Below are 22,223 nucleotides of genomic sequence, written 5' to 3' on the forward strand. Positions count from 1 at the left end.
CGTTGACTGTGTGGGCAACGTCGTCTACGAGATTCCGTTGTCGTGCAAACGCTCAGTTAGATTTCGCCTCTCCATCTTCTTGGTGAACGATGAAGACAAAATAATGAGGTTCTTTTGATGATTGAGCCAAGAGGACAATCTCTACTCGCTACGATGACCGACGTCTGATGCTTGAAGCAGGTGAGAGATGAGGACTGCTTTTCTTGCTGGATATTAGGTTTATTTACACTCTTTACATTACTCCAAGTATTTACATCAGGACAGAATGACGGTTACTTTGTCACTCTGCCCGCAGCATCCTGTTCGACCATGGTCTATACTGAACTAGATCCCTCTCGACCGACCGACCCCGGACAAAACCCGACAGTCTGGTTTCGATTCCAAAAACCACGCCTCCAAAGGGGGCGTTCAAGAAAGAGCGAAACGCTTTTCATGGACCACGGATTGGCCACAACAACCAACCAATCCTAAGCATGTCCCCACCTGCGGTCACATGACCCAACACTCTCTCTCATGCAACTCCTAGTGCGTTTCCCGCGTACGTTATTGCAACTGACAAGCAAACACAAGACATCTGCTACCCAAAGTCACTGACCACGCGGAGTGGTCACACCGTTACGTTAAGCGGGCGGCACCTGCTCACAGCCAAAGCCGAACGCTTAGAGCGGTCTTCGCGCGGCTAACATCTTACAGTGTCCTCGCCTTGCCGCCTCGCATTTGTCCACGCGCACTCGCCGGCGCAATCAGGGAGTCGTGGCTAATCCCCTCCCTAGACTAAGGGACGCCGCTGCCCGCCGCCTGACCAGAGGTCGGTGAACTCACTCATGAGTCCACTCACTCAGACTCATTTGGACTCAAACTCACGTGTGAGTTTGAGTTTGAGTGATCGTGAGGCTCGTGTGGCATGGTGAGTTTGAGCTTGAGTGAGTTTGAGCCGAGTGAGCCCGACTGAGTTTGAGTCCGATTGAGTTTGAGTACGCCTGATACCAAGTGAATTCTGAGTCCATTTTGAGTTCTGAGTACATTTTGAGTTTTGAGTACTTTTGAGTTCTGAGTACATTGAGTACTGAGTACATTTTGAGTTCTGAGTATATTTTGAGTGTGAGTCCATTTTGAGTTCTGAGTACATTTTGAGTTTGAGTCCGAGTTCTGAGTACATTTTGAGTTTGAGTCCATTTTGAGTTCTGAGTACATTTTGAGTTTGGGTCCATTTTCAGTTCTGAGTACATTTTCAGTTTGAGTCCATTTTGAGTTCTGAGTACATTTTGAGTTTGAGTACATTTTGAGTTTGAGGACATATTGAGTTTTGAGTACATTTTGAGTTCTGAGAACATATGAGTTTTGAGTCTATTTTGAATTTGAGTACATTTTGAGTTTTGAGACCGAGTGAGTTCCGAGTTTTGCGCTCAATGTGAGTTTGAGTTTGAGGGAGCGCAGATGTGCTGCTCAGCATTGAGTCTAAGTTTGAGTGAGTGGTGATTCGAAAAAAAAAATTGTGAGTGAGTTTCAGTGAGCCGCGCCAACTTTGCCGAGGTATGCGCCTGACTCGCAAAGAGCTGCTCCAAACCCGGGCGAGCATTCTCGAGGCGAATGACCCATAAATGAACAGCAGCTACGCCGGCTTCGCAAATCCTCAATGACTACGCCGCGCCTTTTCGACACTAAAGCCCCGGCCGGATACATGGACTCGACGAGAAAGGGTCGAGTCGACTGGTGGGTTCAGCTACCTTGACCTCTCCCGCGTTTGTATGAACCCCGTCCAAAGAATCGAGGTGAGGGGAGTGGCAGGGTTCCCTGAAAGAAGCTACCGTATTTTCACGATTCTAACGCGCACCCTCTTTTGCTAAAAGGCAGCCTTAATATTTGTGTGCGCGTTACAATCAGGCTCAAAAACCGAAACAGGCTTTAAAGCGGCCAGCAGCATTGCCAAGCGGAACGGTCACGAAGTCCCCATAAAAATCCAACTCAATCCAATAAAAACAATCCGTCAACAGTGAGTGAATTTCGGCGACAAATTCTTCTATGGCATGTCACATACCTTGGTAAGCTGTTGCACTTTTTTTTGTGCTGCTGCAATTAGCCCGTAACGCCTACAATTATGAAGACCAAGGCACTTATAATAGCAAACAGCTTCAGTGTTTCCAGCTATGACTTTATTTACAGCAGGAGCTTGATAAGCAATCTTATGAAGTACAATCATTTCGTAGCTTCCACAGCTGCATACGCCAAATAAAATCTCCCTCTTCCAGGTACGTGGTGTCATGTCTTTTCCATCTGCGCAGTACCGTCAGTGTCAAATTATTTTTTTTTTCGAACCTTACCCGCGCGAACCTTACCCGCGCGCTACGATTGGGGGCGCATTAGTACCGAACAAATACGGTATTATGCTCCCCGCGGCCCGCCGACTCAGCCCGACGAACGAGCCAACCGACACCCTGCCTCCGAGTCGACTGGACTCGCCGCAACGGCTCCCTGACCCAACCCGCCCGCTTATACATGGGAGGGTTGAGTCCAAAAAACCTGTTTATTTCGACTCAACGCGCCCTCGTCAGGTCAACGTAAACGGGGCTTAAGCGACGGCATCATTTCGCTTCCCGTCGGCTTGTCAACCTTGACGAACGACCGAGTCACCTCCTAATGTCGGCAAGCCACAATAGCGGTGTGCGCTCTGTACAATTTTCACTGCTGTGCCCCCATCCGCCATTCACCGAGACCGCCCGGTCGAGCTGACCGCGTACCAAAGCAACAGAGGTACTCGGGCTAAGCACCCCCGTCTTTTGCCTCACAAAAGGAAGGAACACAAAGCATGCACTCAGCGGCCCCCAACTCCGCGTCCCTACGGTTGCATGAAAGGAAAGCAGCATGACAGCTACAAGCGGAGGCAACGCCGATACATGAGCCACCGGCGGCTTTCATTAATTAAATGAGGAGCCCGAACTTAACATGCTCCTACATAGGACGAACGGGTCGCCGCCTGAATGAACATTTAAGGGAGTACGCGAACAAAGTCAGGTCTTCGCTGGGTGGCATGTTGTCAGCGCACTGCGGCTCCTGCAGCTGCACTCCCCGTTTCACTGAATGCGCCACACTCACTAATTACCGCGGGCGAAGGGAGAGGGAGATCTTCGAAGCCTACCATATCAACAGGAAAGGGAGCGATTTCATCAGCGCACCGCCCGTGTCACTGCTGAACAAGGAAATCTCTTACCTAACGTGACAAGTCGTCTACAAATCGTCACGTGGCGGATAAAATTGTTGTTGCCATTCTAACTAATCTGTTATTACTTTTTGTAATTATTTTTTCTTCCCTTCGCTTTTCATGTATATTTTCCTGCGGATTAAAAACGCGCACAGTTGCTCGTCAGCGCTTGTGTCGTCTGTTCTTTCTTTAGTCCCGTCTTCCGCGCTGTTTTTAAACATTAAAAAATGCCTCGGATTTTCTCGGCAGGTTACCACAAGTCTATATTTGTCACATCAATTAACTCCCGTTGATAGTCAGTGCCACTTATACTCTCGCTTTCCGTTCGAGACTTTCAAAACCACTTTGTACAACCGAGTCCTGCTGTGCGGACCGGTCGCCACCAACACTCGCAGTGCCAGGAACGCGCCGGCGCTTGTCATCTCCAAGCACTACCTGAAGTTCTTGAGCGTGCGCTGCATGGCTTCGTCCAAGCCTTCCCGGCGCTTTTTGATATGGCTTAGCGTCTTCCAGAGGCTGATACGAACGCTCAGTTTGCTCCTTCCAGTGAATAGCGCGCACATGTATTCACCGCGGAGCAGTTCCAGCAGCTTGTCCTCTTCAGCCGACAATGCGGCGCTGATGTCGGCGTGGTCGAGTGCGGCCACCTTGGCCAGGTCACCCGTCACGTAGGCGTCGTCGATGGCGTGGTAGGGCATGCGGAAGGAAGCCACATACAGTTCCCACATTACGGGCGCTGGTATGACCACGAACCAGCCATGGCAGTGCGTGGGGAAGTACTTGTTGGGGTAGTCGCGGAAGCTCAGGTAGTGGCGGCTGTGCGGGTTGCGGATGACGGCATTGCCTTGGAACGTGGCGCAGTGCAGGCGCCGGTCATGAGGCTCGAGCCGACTGCGCAGGTAGGCGTCCAGAACCTCGGGGTGGAGGAAGACGTCGTCGTCGATCTTCACCACACTCCGCAGCCGGGGGCAGTTCAGCATGACCCAGCGCATGCCGTAGAGGAACTTCAGCGACAAGTTGCGGTAGTGGTCGAAGAAAGGCAGCTGAACCACGTCGCCAAACTTTGCCGCCTCGTCCGTCATGTTGACACCAGGCCGCAGACCGACTAAAAAAAGCACGGCCCATTTGAGCAGGGAAGCGACTCGCGGGTGTCCCACCGTAGCTCGGAGCAGGTTGCGTTCGCGCTGGTGCGTGGGGTCCGTGTGCACGAAGATTATGTGCTCGACCTTGTCAGCGCCACACAGGTACCTCAGCATGTGGCCGTTGGCGGCCCGGTCGAGGGTGTCTGGTGGGTCCAGCGGAATCGGCAACTTGTGCTTCAGCCACTCCACGTCCACGCGGCGGTTGTTCGCTGTACTTCCGTTGCCTTGTGCGGGGAATCTCGGTGCGTCGTCCAGCGCTGCAACTTCCGCTACCGCAGCCGCTCTCTTCGCCCGGGCTTCCAGAGAGCGCGCCAAGGTGGCGATTATAGCGAGTTCCGCACCGGCGGCCTCTAACTGCTCCCTCTTGGGTGGGCTCTTACGGGCGTCGTTTACTACGGCCTCGCCTACGTTTGCCTTGGGGGGATCCGAATGAGGTGGATCAACCCAAAGTACGCTGGAAACCAGGCACGAAGCTGTCGCAAGTACCGTAAGCATCAGGAAGACGAAGGGCAAGGAGCGCCAACACTTGCGGAATGGGTGCCACCGGATGAGCGGCCTCCTGATCTGCTGGCCCTCTCTGTCGATCGTCTGAAACGGAAGGAACGGCGAAGAAACGTTAGCATGGACCACATACTCAAGCGAATGCTGTAGACATCGAACCAAACATACGTGAAACTCTCTTGCCCCAGTTTTTAGTAAAAGGACACAGCAGCGTCGACTTCAGCACGCCGGAATGCGCTTGCACTGCACCTTTATCGCTACACTGATGTAAAACGCCTGTCGTAGCACAGAGACCAGCCACAGGCTCAGCTGGGCTCTCTGCTCCGGCCCTCTCCCTGTCGGTCAATCAGGCCAGTGTATTAACGAAAGACTCCGTGAACACAGGTATTCCTTCCAACTGCCTGCCAACAGGTCAGCACACTAGAGAATCTTGAGACACACCTTGACAGATGCAAGTGGGTAATTGCATTCTATAAAACCATTTTGTTCCACGCGAAAGATAAAATGTACCGTGAGAAGCATTTGCCATGATATCTGGGCATGAGGGAGAGTGTATATGCACCCCTTCAATCACACTCACCCAGCGTCAGATTCAGTTTTTAGGAAGATCTTTTTAACGACAGCACGTGCAACGGCTTTGAAGCCCCCTATTTTCAAGTTTTATCCTTGTCACTCCCCTTTCCCCTCTCTCCGCGGGATTAGTTGTTTCATTCTGCCCCCGTATAGGGTGTATGCACTGGCTTTCGACCGCGCGGTGGCTGTAGCTGCGCGCCGGCGTCGACGCCCTAAAAAGGACCGGGCAGCCGGACGGGTGCCGCCACCACTCGGCGCTTCCCTGGTTAGTGGAATGAGCCGGTGCATTGGCCTACGTAGCCTCCCGTTGTTTTTGCGGTGTTTTCTTTGGTGCTTTCAATTTTTTGGTGGTGTTGTGAGCGGATATGTGTGGTGAAACGAAGTCTAGACATATGTGTTGGGTTCTTAGATGCAATAACGGCTACGTAAACTTGTCGGACGCTTCTAAAGGGGGCTATGGGCTTCAATAACTTGAGCGCTTTTTGCAGCAATCTACGCTTGGCTCCTCCCATTCTCAGTACAAATAAAACTACTACAATTAGTATTCATTTCTTCTTAAAGCAGCCATGAAGAGAAAATAAAACTTCGTTTAATTTGAAAGAACTAGGATTGAGTATCTCACTCAGCTCCATTACAGCCACAAAAGATGTTTTTTAACGAAAAAAAAGCAAGAAGTATTTACAAACTTTAAAATTTTGCGCCACAGTGACGTGTTATGTGCGAGAATGACGTCATACGGGCCAACAATAAAAGATAATTTTCAGTGCGTTAACTGCACGTTAGCATTCAAGTGATGAGGTGAAATGGAACTAGAGGCCCCATTACAGACGTCCAGTCATGTCTCGTCGCGATAGGTCAGTTAGGAGGCCGCCAATCGCACAAACAAGGTTCCGTGACGTCATAAAAAAGTTGCGGGAAATTGGCTGGGGGGTCGCGACTGCTTCACACGGTTTCTTTAATATCTCCGTTATTTGTTCGAAGATTGCGATGATATTGGTATCATTGTTATCGGGACTAAGCAGCCTTTCTAATAAACCCAACTTGTATGTTGTCTTCATGGCTCCTTTAAACGCACCAATGGCTACGTAAACTTATTTGACGCTTCTAAGTTTGGGAATGGGCTACATTGACATGAGCGCTTTTTGCAGGGTTCTGCGCCTGGCTCCGCGCGATCTGGGTAGGAATAAAACTATTAATATTAGTATTCATTTCTACCACTTTAGATTATGTTCACTGATTTCAATGACTATGGTTTACACGGCCAGCCTTAACGCTGGGATACCTCGATACGTGTGCTTTGAAGAGAAAGGCACTTATGTACGAGATCGATTGGATCGATTGCCGTGTAGTCGGGGAAACGTCGTGGCAGTTTACACTTTATTTCTATAACCTTGAGCTTTGTGCCTTCGCTTTTGGTGGGCGACACTGTTACAGCATGGGAGACTGATAATCGAAGCATAAATTACACGTTTATCAAGGGCCAAAGTTATTCAACCACCCAAAAGCCCAAGCTACAAACCACCCCCTCCCCTTCCCATTTTACCACCTGCGTGGAATAAACGCTACACCGATATTTAAAAATGCGGCAGTGTTAACGTCAGCGTTTGTTTTAATGCTGAAGTATTTCTTTACCGAGTACCTAAAAAATCGTGTATTGCCTTGTGAAGAAACCAAAAACGGGCGACTAGTTGCCTCAAACAGGGGTGCATCAGCCCAAGCCCTTCAGCACAGACGCATTTCGGACACGTTCGCCGAAGTTACGATTTGAAAGAAGTTAGGATTTGGAGAGGGGTGCATGGAAGTGCAAAATTAAACAGCAAAATCGTCCAGCCCTCCTTTTAAGAACGACGATGTAAAGGAATGCTTTTCCACGACAAGCAATAACGTCTAACTATCATGCGGTATCTATTCCGTAAACGATTCCTGATTACTGTAGTAAGCTTTTTTTCTGTGAAATTAAATACGTTTCGACCGTAATTAATGAAGTTACGGAAATGTCGTTCATCACAATTTCTGTTTAGAGGTACACCTTAGAAAGCACCGCCCCCCCCCCCTCCCCCCCCAACTTTGTCTTGCGCTTGTGCATGACGCCGTTTCGTCATCAGCTGCCAAAGGCCTGCGCCGCAGCATTACGGGATCGGCTGCACACACCGGCTTTTTAGGGGCATTTAACTGCAATATATTCCTCGATACGCCAAACTGCATGCAGGAATAAAAAATTTGCACGAAGAAACGGACTTGCAGTTCCAGCTTGACTTCCAGCTTAACGTATTGAGCGTCGTCTGCTGTTTGTAATTATTGAGAATGGGCGTAAATCACACACATGGCATGCCTCGTGAAGGTCACCTCCACGCTCAAGATTTACCGATCTGAAAAAATTCCATTGTGGTTATCCACGCTTTGCAAGCCGCACTGCAGGAGAACGACAGAAAGCCATGCAAACAACGCAGCGCTGACCGCCACCGGCATTCCACTGACGAGCGGTTCAGCACGGGCGGCGCTGTTCGCTGAAGCGACGGTGGTGTCATACAACGTCCGCCCGGTACCTACACGGTTGCATTCTGCCGCGCGGGCAACGCGTTTTACGAAGCGAAACGTCGTTTGCGGCGTGTTGTTGGCAAGAACATTCATGGGGCAGTGTTTTTTCTGCGTGATTCGTGGGTTTGCAAATGCCTTATCGTAAAGAGTAGCCAGCACCGTTTTCGCTTCGAAATTCCGGACTGCACTGTTCACACTTCCTACAACCGCAGACCCGAATCAGGCCGCACGACGAAAAGCAAGCACGGCGTGTTTTTGTTTGTTATGAGGCGCGCCGTAGTAGAGGGCTTCTGAATAATTTCCACCGCCTGGGGGTCTTTAACGTGTGCCGAAATATTGACACACGCGTGTTCTTGTTTTTCGCCTCAACAGCATCAGAAAACGGCCGCCGCTGTCCTTGAGCTCAGCAGCCCAACGCCTTATAACCACCGAGCCACTTCGCAAAGGGTAGTGGTCGACATGAACTTCCCCTCTTGCCAAACTCAATGGGCCTATTCGATTTTTCACTGCTGGCTGCCCGAGGCTGCCCGGGGCTGCCCGCGGGCAGCCAGAGGTAAGTGCCGGGCGTTCGTTTTTTTTCGGGCAGCTCTATACGTCACTTCCAGCAGCGCCTGATCGTTTTCGATTTTCCTTGGTCGAGCGATCTCTGGCTCCCCGCGGGCTGCCAGAACCGCCAGGACGTTTGTGATCTGGCGGCGAACTGGCTCCAGTTTGAAAGCTAGCAGACGACACTCTTAGCAGACGACAAAAGGAGATGTACTCGTGCCGTGCCGCCAATTTCAGCATAACATTGGATAACTGTTTGGTTCTTTCGGGTTTTAAAGTTTAAAGTTGCCTTAACTCATGCGCAACTTAATCTTGCAAGCACAACATTTCACTTTATTAAAACGTCGTCTTTTAGGGCGCAGCCCTTCGGAGCCGGTCTCTGGACTGAGCCGCGTCGCCATGGTAACCGAGTGAACGATGGCAAGACCGAATAGTGAACGAAAGCAAAGGAGGAGAGTGTCGCGAAATTGTGAGGGGAGGGTGGTTCGCCGTGCCGGCGCGAGCGCTCTCCGAAAGTTTGCGGTGGGGAGGGGCCGGGAGGGAAGTATGCTGTAAGGAGGAAAGTGTCGCGAAATTGTGAGGGTTCACCGTGTGGTTCACCATGGAAAATTGTGGTTCACCGTGGCGGCGCGAGCGCTCTGCGAAAGTGTGCGGTGGGGGAGGATGCTGCTCCCGCACAAGACGCTCGTCTGCGCGACGCTGGCGAAAACGTGAGGGGGGCGTGCGCGTGATGATGATGTGCGTTGTCTGCCTAATACGCGGGTCGCGGTCCCTTCCTGAAACGCAGCTCGCTCCGCCGACGCAGAGGCTCATCATCGCTGCCGTCGAGAGAACCCACGAGTGAGTGCTGCCTCAGCGCACTGCTGCTGCGCCCAAATATCGCATTAGGGAGCATCGTAAACGTCAGCAATTGTTTTATACCGCACGTTTTCGTGTATTTTTCCTTTCGTAGACAAGAGCAGCGTTCCGAAGTTAGACGGAAACATACATGTTTTTGTTTGTAAGTATTTTCTTGCGCGAACATATGCTGTCCCGTACGTGAAGACAGATGTTTTCGTTTGTGCACACGCAAACGCTGCCGGCTTCACCTAAAAAACGGCGTAAAAAGCGCATTATAAGGACTTTAAATTTGGCTTGAGGCGTACGTCTCATCAATTGACCCGTATAATTAAAAAACACTCCGGCAAAAAATTCAAACAAAGCGCAACGTGCGGGATGTTCCTGAAAAAAAAAAGACTTCTCAAGGACCATGACGATTTCGCAAGTCGGAAAGGAATGGATGTCCAGTGACGGCAAAGGGCTGCCGAAATGAGTCGTTGTCACTGCGTCACGTTTGCGTTCAGCTTCGGTAAGAGGCCCGTTCGTATTGGTCGCACCCACGAAACACAGACGGTGAAAGCAGCGATACAACATTTCGTGAAGTGAACCGTAACAGGCGGGAGAAAAAAAGGGTTGCTGCGTTCTGTGACCGTTGCGACTGGCTTGCTCCTAGATTTTTCGGTTTCCGGTCTACACGGGGGCGCTTGAGCTACGTAATCATGACGCAACTTCCTGCCCGAGAGCAGGCTTCCGGCAGCCCGCTGGCTACCAGAACGCAAATCGAACAGGCCCAATGTCATCCCAAATGAAGTGTGCGATGTTCTGCGCGCCAAATGCATATTGCCCCTCTTGAGAAACGGCATCATGTTCTCTCTCAGGAGGTGGGTGCGGGCGCGCATGCACGCACACGCATGCACGTGCGCGCGTGCACACACAAACGAGTACTACTACAATTTGTGATGAGTATTGAGATTAGCCCGGTCCAACTTTATGTCCGCCAATTTTAACCAATAAGTGCCCCTTCAAGACAACGGCCTTCCTAATGCCATCGTTTTCGTCTTTTTGGTCCTCTCATGGTAAAAGTAAAATAGGAAAACAACAAAAATGATACAAACATGTTGACCATTGTTTACTAATTTGTAAAGATTCTTTTCAGCCGCTATGTGATGCACGAATACATTTTCAAGTCGGCTGCATTGCTATACGCCAATACACTGCTGGGAACGCATTTTGACAGCACAAATATAGGCAGTTTTATATCAAACTATGAAGGCCCCATGGAACCTCGTGAGTGCTATACATCGAGTCACTTTCATGTCGGCTTCGCTTATGCACAAAAGTGCAGGGCTAACGATTGTATCACACGTTTCTATCTTTACTTTTACTTTTTTTTTTCTGAGAAGTTCCGAAGGTACTAATGCTCTACATTTACACTATTATCGCGATGTATATTATTAAACAAAATAAATTATGCATTTATTTTGAAGATACAAGGCACGATGTCTTTTCGGTGGGCTTTCGCCAAAGGGTGCTTTCGCATTAAAAAATGGCCGCGTATCCGCTCCTTTCGTTGCAAATGTCGCCGAAGAAAGACGATAGTCGACTGGCGCCCCTGCCAAGTAAATTCCTTCCTTCTCTTTCCCGCTTACCTTTCACGCTGTTCCTCTCCCGTCTCGTTCCTCCCAAGATAACAGGCTGGAGGTTTGGTCAAGTCAATTTAAATTTACCGCGTGCCGCTGCTCCACGTTGGGTGTTTTGATGCCAGCGCTGCCGTACGGCGGAGACGCGGGTGAATTGAGGCTCTACTAACACATTTATAGAACCACGTTGCCGTAATCCACGAGCGTTCCAAGCGGAACGTGGATCCCATATAGTGAAACCTTTCGTTGCTATTGCCGTTTGATTTCTTAAATGCCGCCAGGAGGTAGCGCTGGCAACAGCACGCGACGTTTTTCTGCAGTTGATGTAGTATTTCATCCATGAATTTCATCCATGAAGCATCCATGAATTTTTAATGAAGAAACACTGAAAATATCACTTATGTATTCACTTGCTGCCTTATATTTGCGTAACGTCTTGTTCTTGTTTAACAATGTTGACAAGTATGAACATTGACACCGGACTTAGACGCTTAGATTTGGCTCTCAGTATATAAAGTATATAAGACTATTGCGCAGCTTGGTGTCACTCTGGCCGGTTGGCTGAATCGAGTCACAGACAGACAGACAGACAGACAGACAGACCAGAATTTCTGCGTTTAAGTAGCCCAAGAACGATTATCGTCTTTAAAAGGAAGCAGAACAAAGGTTTTGAGGTATGATTATCTACATGAATGCAATTAGCATTGTATGGTGGTGGGTATGTAATAGGCAACGTTAGAACGGTGGTTTGGGCTAGTTGGTGGTGCATACTGAAATACGAAACAGCGCAAAAAGACGGGACAAGGACGACACACAGCGCCTTGTGTCGTCGTTTCCTTGTCCCGTCTTTTTGCGCTGTTTCGTATTTCAGGAGGCAACGTTACTTCGGACACTGCCACACTGAGGTGGATTCCTGGTCACGCTGCGAAATCCCAGGCAATGAGGTAGTGCATAGCTTCGCCCGCGAACTTCTGCACCGGGCGCCTGGGACTCACTGACCTTATCCACCCACGTGGGAAACTCATCTCCACTACAAACAAGAAATAACGCTTCACCGTATGAACACCAGATAAACTCTTCGCACACTTTCTGCTACAGACGAATCTCTAACTACCCAGCAATTACGCATTCTTCGACGCATACACTGAAGTACACTCATTACATCTGCTCGTTCTTTTCTCTACCCTATCCGACACTACCCAGCATGTCCCAATTGTCCCCAACCATACGCTAATTTAGAACATTGTATTTCCTCCTGCCCCATTGCATGTCAGTCCCCACATTTTCCCCACCCTCCACCTTCAACATGGCGCACTTCGCTAGCCTCGGACCAGCTTACGGATCAAACCTGGTCCGGGGCATTCTCGATGCTTAATGTTGCGTTTGAACAAAATTCAAACTCCTCCTTCTTATTTTGGCTTGACCACTAGGGTTCGGCACCACTAAACCTCAAATGGTCAAGTAGCGGTAACGAATAACTGTTACAACGCAATAGTTACTGCCCTGAGATACACATGCAAGTGCACATGGTGGAGTCTCGATGTATGGTGATCTGAGAGCGTTAATACCGACGGATGCGGTTGGGTGTGCGCTAACTTGTGCCGACCCTCTATTTTCGCGCACCGCTCATACACGCGAACTTCGCTATATGAGAAGCTTCAAGGCCACGCGAAATTTTTATACTTTTTCGCGTACCGCTAAGGGCGCCCTGTCAAAGAAAAGCCGGCGTTAAATTGAAGAATACTTTAATGTTTATGTAGAAGCACATGCAATGGTGCCTCGGTTACCATTTTAGACTCCCTGTACAGTTTACGGTGTGAATACACTGCAAACCTCCAAGAATGCCGACATTAGAATGGCCACTGCCTCGCGCCATTGCATGAAGGGGAAAGCTGTTTTACAGCAAGTTTTATATGACTCGGCGAAGGGAAACTCTGACGGTCACGTGTGCGCAGAAAACGTCCCCGGCGGGACCCCTTGCGCATGCGCAAAAAAAAAAAAAAAACAGGTTGGAGAGGAGTTAAAAGTAAGGGGAGAGAGATTGGCTGCGTCTATAGGTGACGTACCTGCACTCTAACTGGGAACGGCGCATCGAGGGAGCGGAAGACTCTCTTTCGCAGCAGAACGCGCGCGCAGCCAGCTACTCCGTGAGGCAGAGCTCAAGCGACAACGGCGGACAGGGGCGGCAGTGGTGCGAGTGGAGCAGCATCAATGCCCCTGGACTGCGCCCTAGCTTCGCTGGCCATCCTTCGCTGGCCATAGTTGAACGACACTAGTTTGTTTTGAGTGGTTTATATATCTGATTTTTACTTTTGAGGCCCTTACCAGGACGCTTATTTCCAAACGCTTCGCTGCACAGAGCCCCCCCGTGACATGTCTGTCCCGCGATGCAGAACGCTAAATGCCGTCATTGACCACGCCCCAAACCTAAAGCGACCTAAAACATACCAAGTCACTATTATTAACAAGAACAAGACGTAGATTTGTGTTTAGAAAAAAAATATAAAAGAAAGGTAAGCAATGAAAAAACAACTAAAAAATTCACCCGCTGGGGCTCGAACCCATGCCGTCAGCGTCTCTACTCAGTACTCTGCATTGAATCGAGAGCCGGAACGGTAGGCTCGTTTTAGCAGGCGCTCAAAAGAATAGTGAGTGCAGTGACATCACACATGTCACGTGGGTGCTTGGTGCAGCGAAGCGTTTGGAAACACACTACCTGGACGCGCTAGTTAACAGGCTCTTTTGCATGACGTCAGGTCCGCTAAGTATCGTGGTTACGCGATAGAAGCCGCACTCACCATGTTTCAGTACACCGCTACGTGCTGAGGGAGCAGGCGTGATGGCTCGGAGGCACAAAGTGCGGAGGAATGTCAAAGCGCGTCAGCAGCCTAGCTGGTCGTCGTTAAAGGTTACTTCACGAGACTGGCGGTTGGGCGGTCATAATATTCTTCTTCTTCTTCGTCACAAGAAATCGAATAGCCAATGTTTTCAGCATGGTTATTTGGGGTATGTTTACCGGATCAACGTCCGCAGAATTCCGTACTTGGGTTAATGTAACTGAGGTTTTAAAATCTAGTATCCTGTGCCTACCATATATGCAGTAGAAAATAACAAGATAAAAACCTCGAAAAAGACCACCAAGGCCGTGGCTTTTGGTCAATCCCTTGAGCGGGTCACCGCCCCCTTTTAGAGCAAAGTTATTAGTGCTATTTTGACCCCTATCCTTCGCGGACGTCTTCAAGACAATAAAGATTAATTGTACCCTGCATAAGCTTTGCTCAGATAGACGGGGTACAACTGTCTTCCCTTTTCGAAATGGAAGTTATATTATCAAAACCGCGTTGTCCTACAAGGATAACAAATTAATGTGCGCGGTATTCCTTAGAACGAAGCACTTGGGTATACATCAGCGACGAGCATCGATGAAGCTGCTACACGCAACAGCGCTCATGCGACTTCGAGAATACGGCGCTGCTAGAACCCTCTTGCGCATGCACGTGCTTGCGGTGGCCCTGAAGCCACTTGAAATAATTGCTTTATTGAGTCAGAGCGTATTGCTGTGCTGCCGATAATGCCCTCGGTCTCCATTAAACGCCAACGTTAGGGGCTGCAACGAAGAAATCTCCAACCCCGAGCAGGGCAAGCTTGCGCCGCCTACAGTGTTCTAGAAGAGGAAAGTGCATAGGTTGGCAGGCTCACTCACGAGTGCACTGACCCACGTCCCCCTCACCACTTACGACTGAGTGGTGACTGAGCCTCGCCATCGTTTTGCACTGGCGAGTGTGAGTGCGAGCCGCACGCGCAGTGAGCCCCGCTCACCCACGGCCGCTCGATGAAGAAGAGGTCCTCCTTTCCATCGAGCGGCCGTGGCTCACCACTGGCTAGTGCGAGCGTCACTCACGGCGAGCCCCACTCAACACTCGCGAGTGATGGTTGCTAATGGCTGGATTGCTTTTAGCTTCGAAAATATATCGTCACTGAGTTCCTGCTATGGGGAACCTAGAAATAATTCTCTGGTGGCGTGTTGACTTAGGAATATGATTTGGGTGTCCTTCTGGCGCCGTAATGCACTAATACTGTTCGGTTTCATGACTCATGGAGGGTCTGCTGCACAAACTCGCGTGCGAGAGGTGACGACGAGTGGCGAGCGCGAGTGAGTGCGAGTGGTGACGGCGAATGGTGAGCGTGAACGCGATGAGTGCGAGTGGTAACGGTGACCGGTGAGCGTGAGTGCAAGTGAGTGCGAGTGGCCACGGCGAGCGGTGAGCGTGAGCGTGAGTGGGTGCGTGTGGTGGATGGCGCGTAGTGACGGGGAGTGCGAGTGGTGAGGGTGACTGGTGAGCGTGAGTGTGAGGGAATGCGTGAGGAAAAATATATTTTTCTGTGGGAGTGGGAGTAAGTGGCGCTCAGTTTTGCCGAGGTATGGGAAAGTGTGCATGCCGTATCCTTGCGCTGCTCAGTCGTGGCGCATTCAGTGTCGACTTCAGGTATGCCTACCAGGGGCGCTGCCGCGTGTTTCACCTGAAAAACTTCTTTTCGTTCGTGTTGGTGGACGTGGTGGTTTGCGGTGGTTCGCTCCGTTCAGCTTGGTTGCCGATACGAAACTAGATTAGTCTTGTGTGGTCTAAGAGCTGCATGTCGAACCGAGGTTTATTATCAGGGACTTCGTGCACCAAATAGACGGTCAAGAGGAATTTATGCATTACTCGTGCCAAGCCGATGCTGTCGGAAAGCGCCGTGCCCGCTATTCTTCCAAAGTTTCCCGCAGTGCCTTACGAAGAAGATGCCGACACTGAGGAACATAAGGAAGAAGTGTGGAAAGGACAAAGCCGCGAAGAAACAGAGTCGAAGCTCACACGACAGTAGCTGTTCGGAATCCACCGGCTGCTGTCGGTGCTGCAGGAGTGGACTGCGGATTGGTGCAAGATGAAGTTCTAGCGGAGCCTGAACTCTCTCGTTTTGTTATTATTTAAAGACTCCTTCTAAATACTAAAGTATGCATCACCCCCTGACTTTAACGAGTGTCTATTGCTTTTCGACTTACATTGAAGAAGGTGTCGTCACATTCGCAAAAGTTGTGTTCCTCAGCGATACACCACCCGATGCCTATTGCAAGGTGTACTTGAGAGAGTGACTGATTTAGGAACGCATAATAAAATATCGGGAAGAATTTCAATATCTTAAAATGTCGGGGGGGGGGGGGGGGCATGTAATTACGAAGAAACCCGGCGCGGAGGCACAGTGGCTGAGGCGTTGTGCTTCTCAACCCATGGACGCGGGTTCGATTGCGACCACGGTGGCCGTTTTGCTGACGGAGGCTAAAAACAAAAACAGCCGTGTGTGGATATTTTTGCGCACGTTAAAGATCATCACGCGGTGTAAATTAATCCTAGCCCTCCGTTACGGTGCGCCTTATAGCACACATGCATATTCCGCACGTTGAACTCCCAAATTTACCGACGAATGGCAGGACAAAATCATGACGAGACCCCTTCCACGCAACATGACACAGGGAGAAGATGAAGAAAGACGGAAAGAAAGAGCAAGAGCCCTAGAAACTAGACTGGAAGACAGCCCCGACGTCCTCTACACAGAGGCATCAACAGTACACGGAAGTGACAAGGCGGCAACAGCAGTAACAACCAAACACAACCTAGTCAACGCAGCATCAATCAGGACCAAAGAAATTGATATAGCGGAAGAAGCGGCTATCGCCATGGCGTTACTCCACACAGAAGTGAGGACAGTGGTCACCGACAGCAAGAAAGCGTACAGTCACTATAGAAGAGGAGTGATCTCCTCCTTGGCAGCTAGAATCTGAAGAAGCAGGAAGCCACCAGAGAAAGCGGTCGAGTTCATATGGGCCCCGTCACACTCCTCGTTAGTCGGTAACACAGTCACTGACTACCACACCCGACAGATGGCACGCCGGGCACACGAGCGGGAAGGCCCAGACGCGCCGACACCCGCAACCGGTTACAAAGAGATAATTTCCATGTACCGGGAGAATAGACAGACACTTCCGGAGCCCCACCGGTCGTTAACTAGGGAAGATCAATCAATACTAAGACGAATACAAGGAGGTTCACTAGCACACCCAACCCTAATGCACCGTATGTACCCAGAGCAGTACAAGGACACGTGCCCTTTCTGCCAGCAAGCAAAAGGAACGCTATGTCACGTAATTGCTGAATGCACCTCGCTAAAATGACCAGTACCCGTTATACCTACCCCCTCCCCCCCACCCCAAAAGAGCGGTTGGACATCCTCAGGTCCAGCCCCTCCATCAACATCCGCAAGGCCGTAGTGGCCCGTGGACGGGAGTTGCTGGCCTGGTTTGGTCCCTGAGAAGAAGGGACCACCCCCATCGGCGGCCGCCTTGAGGCAGCTACTCTTGTCAAATAAAGTTATACCTACCTACCTACCTACCTACCTACCTACCTACCTACCTACCTACCTACCTACCTACCTACCAAAATTTCAATGTTTGAATTACGAAAGAAAAGGCCACTTTAAATTACTGCGTTGTGGTGCTCGCACCGCGGAAGCGCGGTCGAAATGACCGCCGCTTCAGCGAAACCGCTTCGAACATTTAAAGGGGACATGAAGACAAAATGCAAGTTTGGTCCATTCAAAAGATTGCCTCGTTAGAAACATGCTGACGCCACTTTTGACGCAAACTTCACTCAAATAAGCTGTATAATGAGGGAAAAAACGAATGACCATGCGACCCACTGGCTCATTTCCCGCACTAGAACCTATGACGTATTGTGGGCAGCTGAGCAGTTGGCTGAGGCTGGCAAAGGCCAACGCGAGTTATGCAGGGTTTATAAGCTTTCAAAACGAGCTATATGCGCTCAAATTCAATGCATATTCTTTTTATAGCAGTAAGTATGGTGGGGGAAATAATGAAAGTTACGAACGAACATATAACATCAAACAAGTTATTGCGACAGTTTGTCAGCTGACACTGCCTAACACAACCGTCGGACGCGTTGGTCTTGTCTGATACATTGGCCAAATGACACAAGGTGCGCGGCCACTTACGTGATCAAGTTTGTCGAGTCAGCTTATGTATTAAAAAAACGATTACTATAAATCCTAATAAAAATACGCCAGGTATAGGGGCCGGGCACCTAAACGGGTGCCGCCACCAGTTGGCGCTCCCCTCGTTACTGGAATGGGCCGGTGCATTCGACTACGCAGCCTTCCGTTGGTTTTGTCGTGTTTGCTTCGTCGCATTTAAAGTTTAGGTGGTGTGGTGAGTGGATATGTGCAGTGAAACTAAGTCTAGTCAGGTGTGTTGGGTTCTTAGGTGCACTAACGCCTACGTAAACGTGTCGGACGCTTTTAAGGTGGGGGTATGGGCCTCATTGATATGGGCAGTTTTTGCTGCGCTGTACACCTGGCTCCACCCAATCTGAGCACTAATAAACTTATTAGTATTAGTATTAATTTCTACCAATTTAAATTATTTTCGCTCATTTCAATGACTGCGGTTTCCCCATTAGCCTTAAGGGATGGATACCTCCCCACATGTGTTTGAAGAGAGATCGAACTCATACACTAACGTACGAGTTAGATTACCGTGTGGCCGGGGAAATGTCGCGGCAGTTCGCGATTTATTTCTGTAGCCATGAGATTCACGCGTTCTGTGACAGTAAGAGAACCTGAGAGCTGAAACAGAACTCCCGCGGTCGTAGTAGTCGTCCTATCGAGAGCCACACCAATCCCCCCCCCACCTGTATTTCTCATAACCCCTCAGTTTACTCTTGTTCTTTGTATATTTCCGTATTTTCAAAACTCTGCTAGCTCACCATCTGCGTGTGGTTGCAATATTTTAAAAAAATTGCAGCAGGTGGCGTTACTAGGCAGTCGTTACTAGGCGGACATAGACAAGCTTTTTAGTGGGGCGGGATTCACTTCAACCCCAGGCTAGGAAACAAGGTGGGGTGGCGCTTAGGTGGCAGAGTGGTAGCTTTTTTAGGGGGCCCCGCGCAGCTAAGGAAGGCAAACTAGGAGACAAAGGGGAAGCAAGAGACACATGCACACTCAACGCTGGGAGGCAGCCAGGCCTAGAGCTAAACGGAGAACCTACGGACGTAACTGAGAGCGTTGACAGAAGCCATTTAAGTGGAAACAATGGAGCAAACAATTCTGTAAAAGACAAAAACAGACCCCGTAAGCGGAAAGGGAAAAACAAATGCAATAAATATTTAATCAGCTACATAAATATGCAGGGAGGCAGAAAGTCAGATAAGTGGGTGGAAATTCAAAAGCAACTTGAACGGGAAGGAATAGACGCGTACGCATTAGCCGAGACTCCCCTCCGGGACCTAGAAGCTCCACCTATCATAGACAATTATGTCTGGGAAGGTTGCAACAGGACCATAGGAATGAAGAAAGGGGGAGGTGTTGGCATGCTCATTAAACAAGGGACCAACTGGCAGAGGGTGCATGAAAGTTGTAAAGAGCATCTATGGGTTAGAGGCACCATAGAGGAGAAAAATACATGGTTAGGAGTGGTGTTTCTGTGGACCGGAAGTAGTGCTAGGGAGGAAAATGATGAAATGGTAAACTGTTTGAGAAGAGATATAAACGAGTTCAAAGATTCGGGCGAAATAATCATAGTTGGAGATATGAATGCCCATATTTCGATGGATACACAGACCACAACGGTTCTCTAGTGGTAGATCTATGTCAGGAAAAATAGTAAACACTGAAAGCAAGTGTGACGGACAAATAACGTGGGAAAGCGGTAACAGATAGTCCAGCATAGACTACAGTTTAGTATCCGAGACAGTATACGGAAGGCTGTGGGAAATGAGGATAGATGAAAATGGAACAGACAGCTTAGGAAGCGACCACAAGCGGTTTAGCTTGCACTTTGGAGGCGCAACCCGGACAAATGCAGAAATAGGTACAATAGGAGGAAATAATTTAAATAATGAGCAGTTAAAGATCATCGCTGATAGATTGGTAAACAAACAGAACCAGATAAAAGTGCAAACGGGAACATGACTCATTTGTCGTTATCCATGAACTGGACCTCTTATCAGTAAGCACCACTGAAGGGTGGCTCACACACTTTTCGCCCCTCTTGCTAAGTGGCGCCTACTGATAAAGTGGTCCAGTTCATGGATAACGACAAATGAGTCATGTTCCCGTTTGCACTTTTGTCTGGTTCTGTTTGTTTTCTTTGTATGCTATTTTGACACGTGAGGCGTTGTTTGCCTTCAGTATAAATGTTTGTTGCGGGTTTTCAATAAATTTAGTTGAGAGTCAGCGCCTGTCCAGTGGTTGATCTTTCTGTCTGTCCCGCCCTTCGCGCTGTGATTAAGCATGAACACGTACCGACTCGTCCAACTTGCAACTGTCCCATAAATCGAGGGATTTTACTTCATTTTCGAAACCACTATAAAAAGACCATCTTAGATTTGTTTGCTTCACAAATAAAGACATCGTTGTCCTGCATCCCATGCTTCAAAAACATGTTGCAGACTTGTGTATTTTAGTAGCTCCAAAGCACGAAATATGAACTTGTTAGCTGGACTGCGCTGACATCTTTGCTTTGTAACGAACTTCTGACGACAACGTGAGATCCTAAATGGCCGGCACAAACTTTTCCGCTCTGCGTCCTAAAAAACTAACGATTACATTAACACGATGGCGATCGCCGCCTTCCCAGTGATGCCAAGTTCGGGTATGTTAAAGGTAGGACAAGGAAAGGAACGTGTGGAGAAAAATCTACTACCTCTTGGTTTTGAGATTATTCGAAGGCCGAGGGCGCGGATAAAAAATGATTGAGGAATCGCAACAGGGCTAACTCCGGCGGCGCGATAAAGTCACGGCGCCGGGCACGGCACCGACGCGCCCTCTGTCGCGAGGCGCCAAAAAGAAAACACACGCGGCGCGCTTTCCTAAAAGCCTCTCCGGTTGAGGCCAGTCAGTGCATAGCCGTCTGGCGTCATGGGCAGACGACGCCGACGAATCCCTCACGTGACTGGACTTTCTTTGGAGTCGGTTTGCGGCAGAAGAAACCTTCCCGTTTCAAACATCGTTCTCGTTAGACGAAGGGGGTTTGATTAATTTTTAGAACGCGAAACTTACAAAAAAAAAACGTGTGGTTGAGAAGCTAGGTATGACGAGTTTTAGTGAATGATGGTTCTTCTCCTCTATGCCGTTAGTTCATTGTTAGACTGTCCTAACTTCCTCGCCCTGCCTGTGCAACATGAAAAGCGCGCGCAAATCTGAGAAGCCTGCGAGAGGCGAGCGCGGCGAGACGTAACCACTCGTGGCGAGAAGGCGGCGTCGGCAGACGTCGTCTGCTCCGGGATCCCTTCTTGTGCTTCGTTTCAAGCGCTCTACGGCTTGTAACAAGGGCAGTATTTATTAACAATTGCTGCAATGTCCATCACTTCTATTTATTTATTTTACAGAAAGAAATCTGGCAACTTTTACAATATGTTTGATGATACTACAATTTTTGTGCGTCGCGTCCGTAGAAGAACATGTAAACTATGGCAACGCGCTCGACGCGTCATCTGTTGTGCTGATCCGCAAGCTGCATTTCCTCCTCGCCAGGCAGTGACATTAAAGCGACAGTGAAGGAATCTGTAAACATTGCGGGATTACTAGCGCAAATTGTAGTCCGGAGTCCATAGGCCAAGTTTCGACCACTCTGAATCCGTTTACGGGAATTTATTTAGTAGAAAAATTCGAAAATGCTGTCCTCCTCTCTGCATCCTCGCCCATTTTCTGTGGCGTTTTCGTGTAACGTCAGGAGGAGATTACTTGTCTTGACTGCGCTACTGCACGGCCCGCCGACCTTCCGACAGAGTCAGTCGGCCGAGCGTTTATGGTACAGCGTTTAGTCTGCCGGCCGTCGACGGGTCATCGCAATTCGTTCGCTCATTTGAAACTAAGCCACGACACGTTTGTGAATGGAAGAATGTACGTTTTTTTTTTTTTTTGTTAGTTTGTAGACTGTATCAGGCTCCAAGTCCAGGTCACTCTACACAAGCGGTGCACAAGCGCACATGCGACGCTTTGCTGACTGGTACGCCAGTAGGAAAATATAAGGCCTCTTGAAGGCGGGAGAAGTCATCGAAACCAATATAGGTACTAAGGAAATAAAATCAACTGAAACTTTTACCGTACAGCGTAAAAACGGCAACAAAAAGTTACTACAACTGGGCGTACACAATAAGTGGGAAGAAATCCAAGAAGCGCATCGAATTTCTCAGTTCACACGTCTCCAACTCA

At 49.3% G+C, this 22,223-nt stretch overlaps 1 protein-coding gene across 1 annotated transcript; it reads right to left on the minus strand.

The window, feature by feature from the left end:
- Positions 1-3,484: 3,484 nt before the first annotated feature.
- LOC144158605 (uncharacterized) lies at positions 3,485-17,326 on the minus strand. Its single transcript, XM_077689615.1, has 2 exons — positions 17,204-17,326; positions 3,485-4,929 (listed from the first exon to the last, which is right to left on the minus strand). Exons 1-2 carry the CDS (start codon positions 17,324-17,326, stop codon positions 3,631-3,633), a joined length of 1,422 nt encoding a protein of 473 aa, XP_077545741.1. The 3' UTR covers positions 3,485-3,630.
- Between the last annotated feature and the right edge of the window lie 4,897 nt (positions 17,327-22,223).

Source organism: Haemaphysalis longicornis, unplaced genomic scaffold (genome assembly GCF_048455015.1).
Source record: "Haemaphysalis longicornis isolate Haplotype H1 unplaced genomic scaffold, Haemaphysalis longicornis Haplotype H1 scaffold_1, whole genome shotgun sequence".
NCBI classification, from domain to species: domain Eukaryota; kingdom Metazoa; phylum Arthropoda; class Arachnida; order Ixodida; family Ixodidae; genus Haemaphysalis; species Haemaphysalis longicornis.

What these genes read in the sequence shown, in the direction of transcription:
- LOC144158605 (XM_077689615.1), bottom strand. Translation starts at nt 17,326, where the DNA reads ATGGGGGTGGTCCCTTCTTCTCAGGGACCAAACCAGGCCAGCAACTCC. An exon ending in TGTCCAACCGCTCTTTTGGG is followed by an intron (nt 4,930 to 17,203) that starts GTGGGGGGGAGG and finishes CTTCCGTTTCAG; the next exon opens with ACGATCGACAGAGAGGGCCA.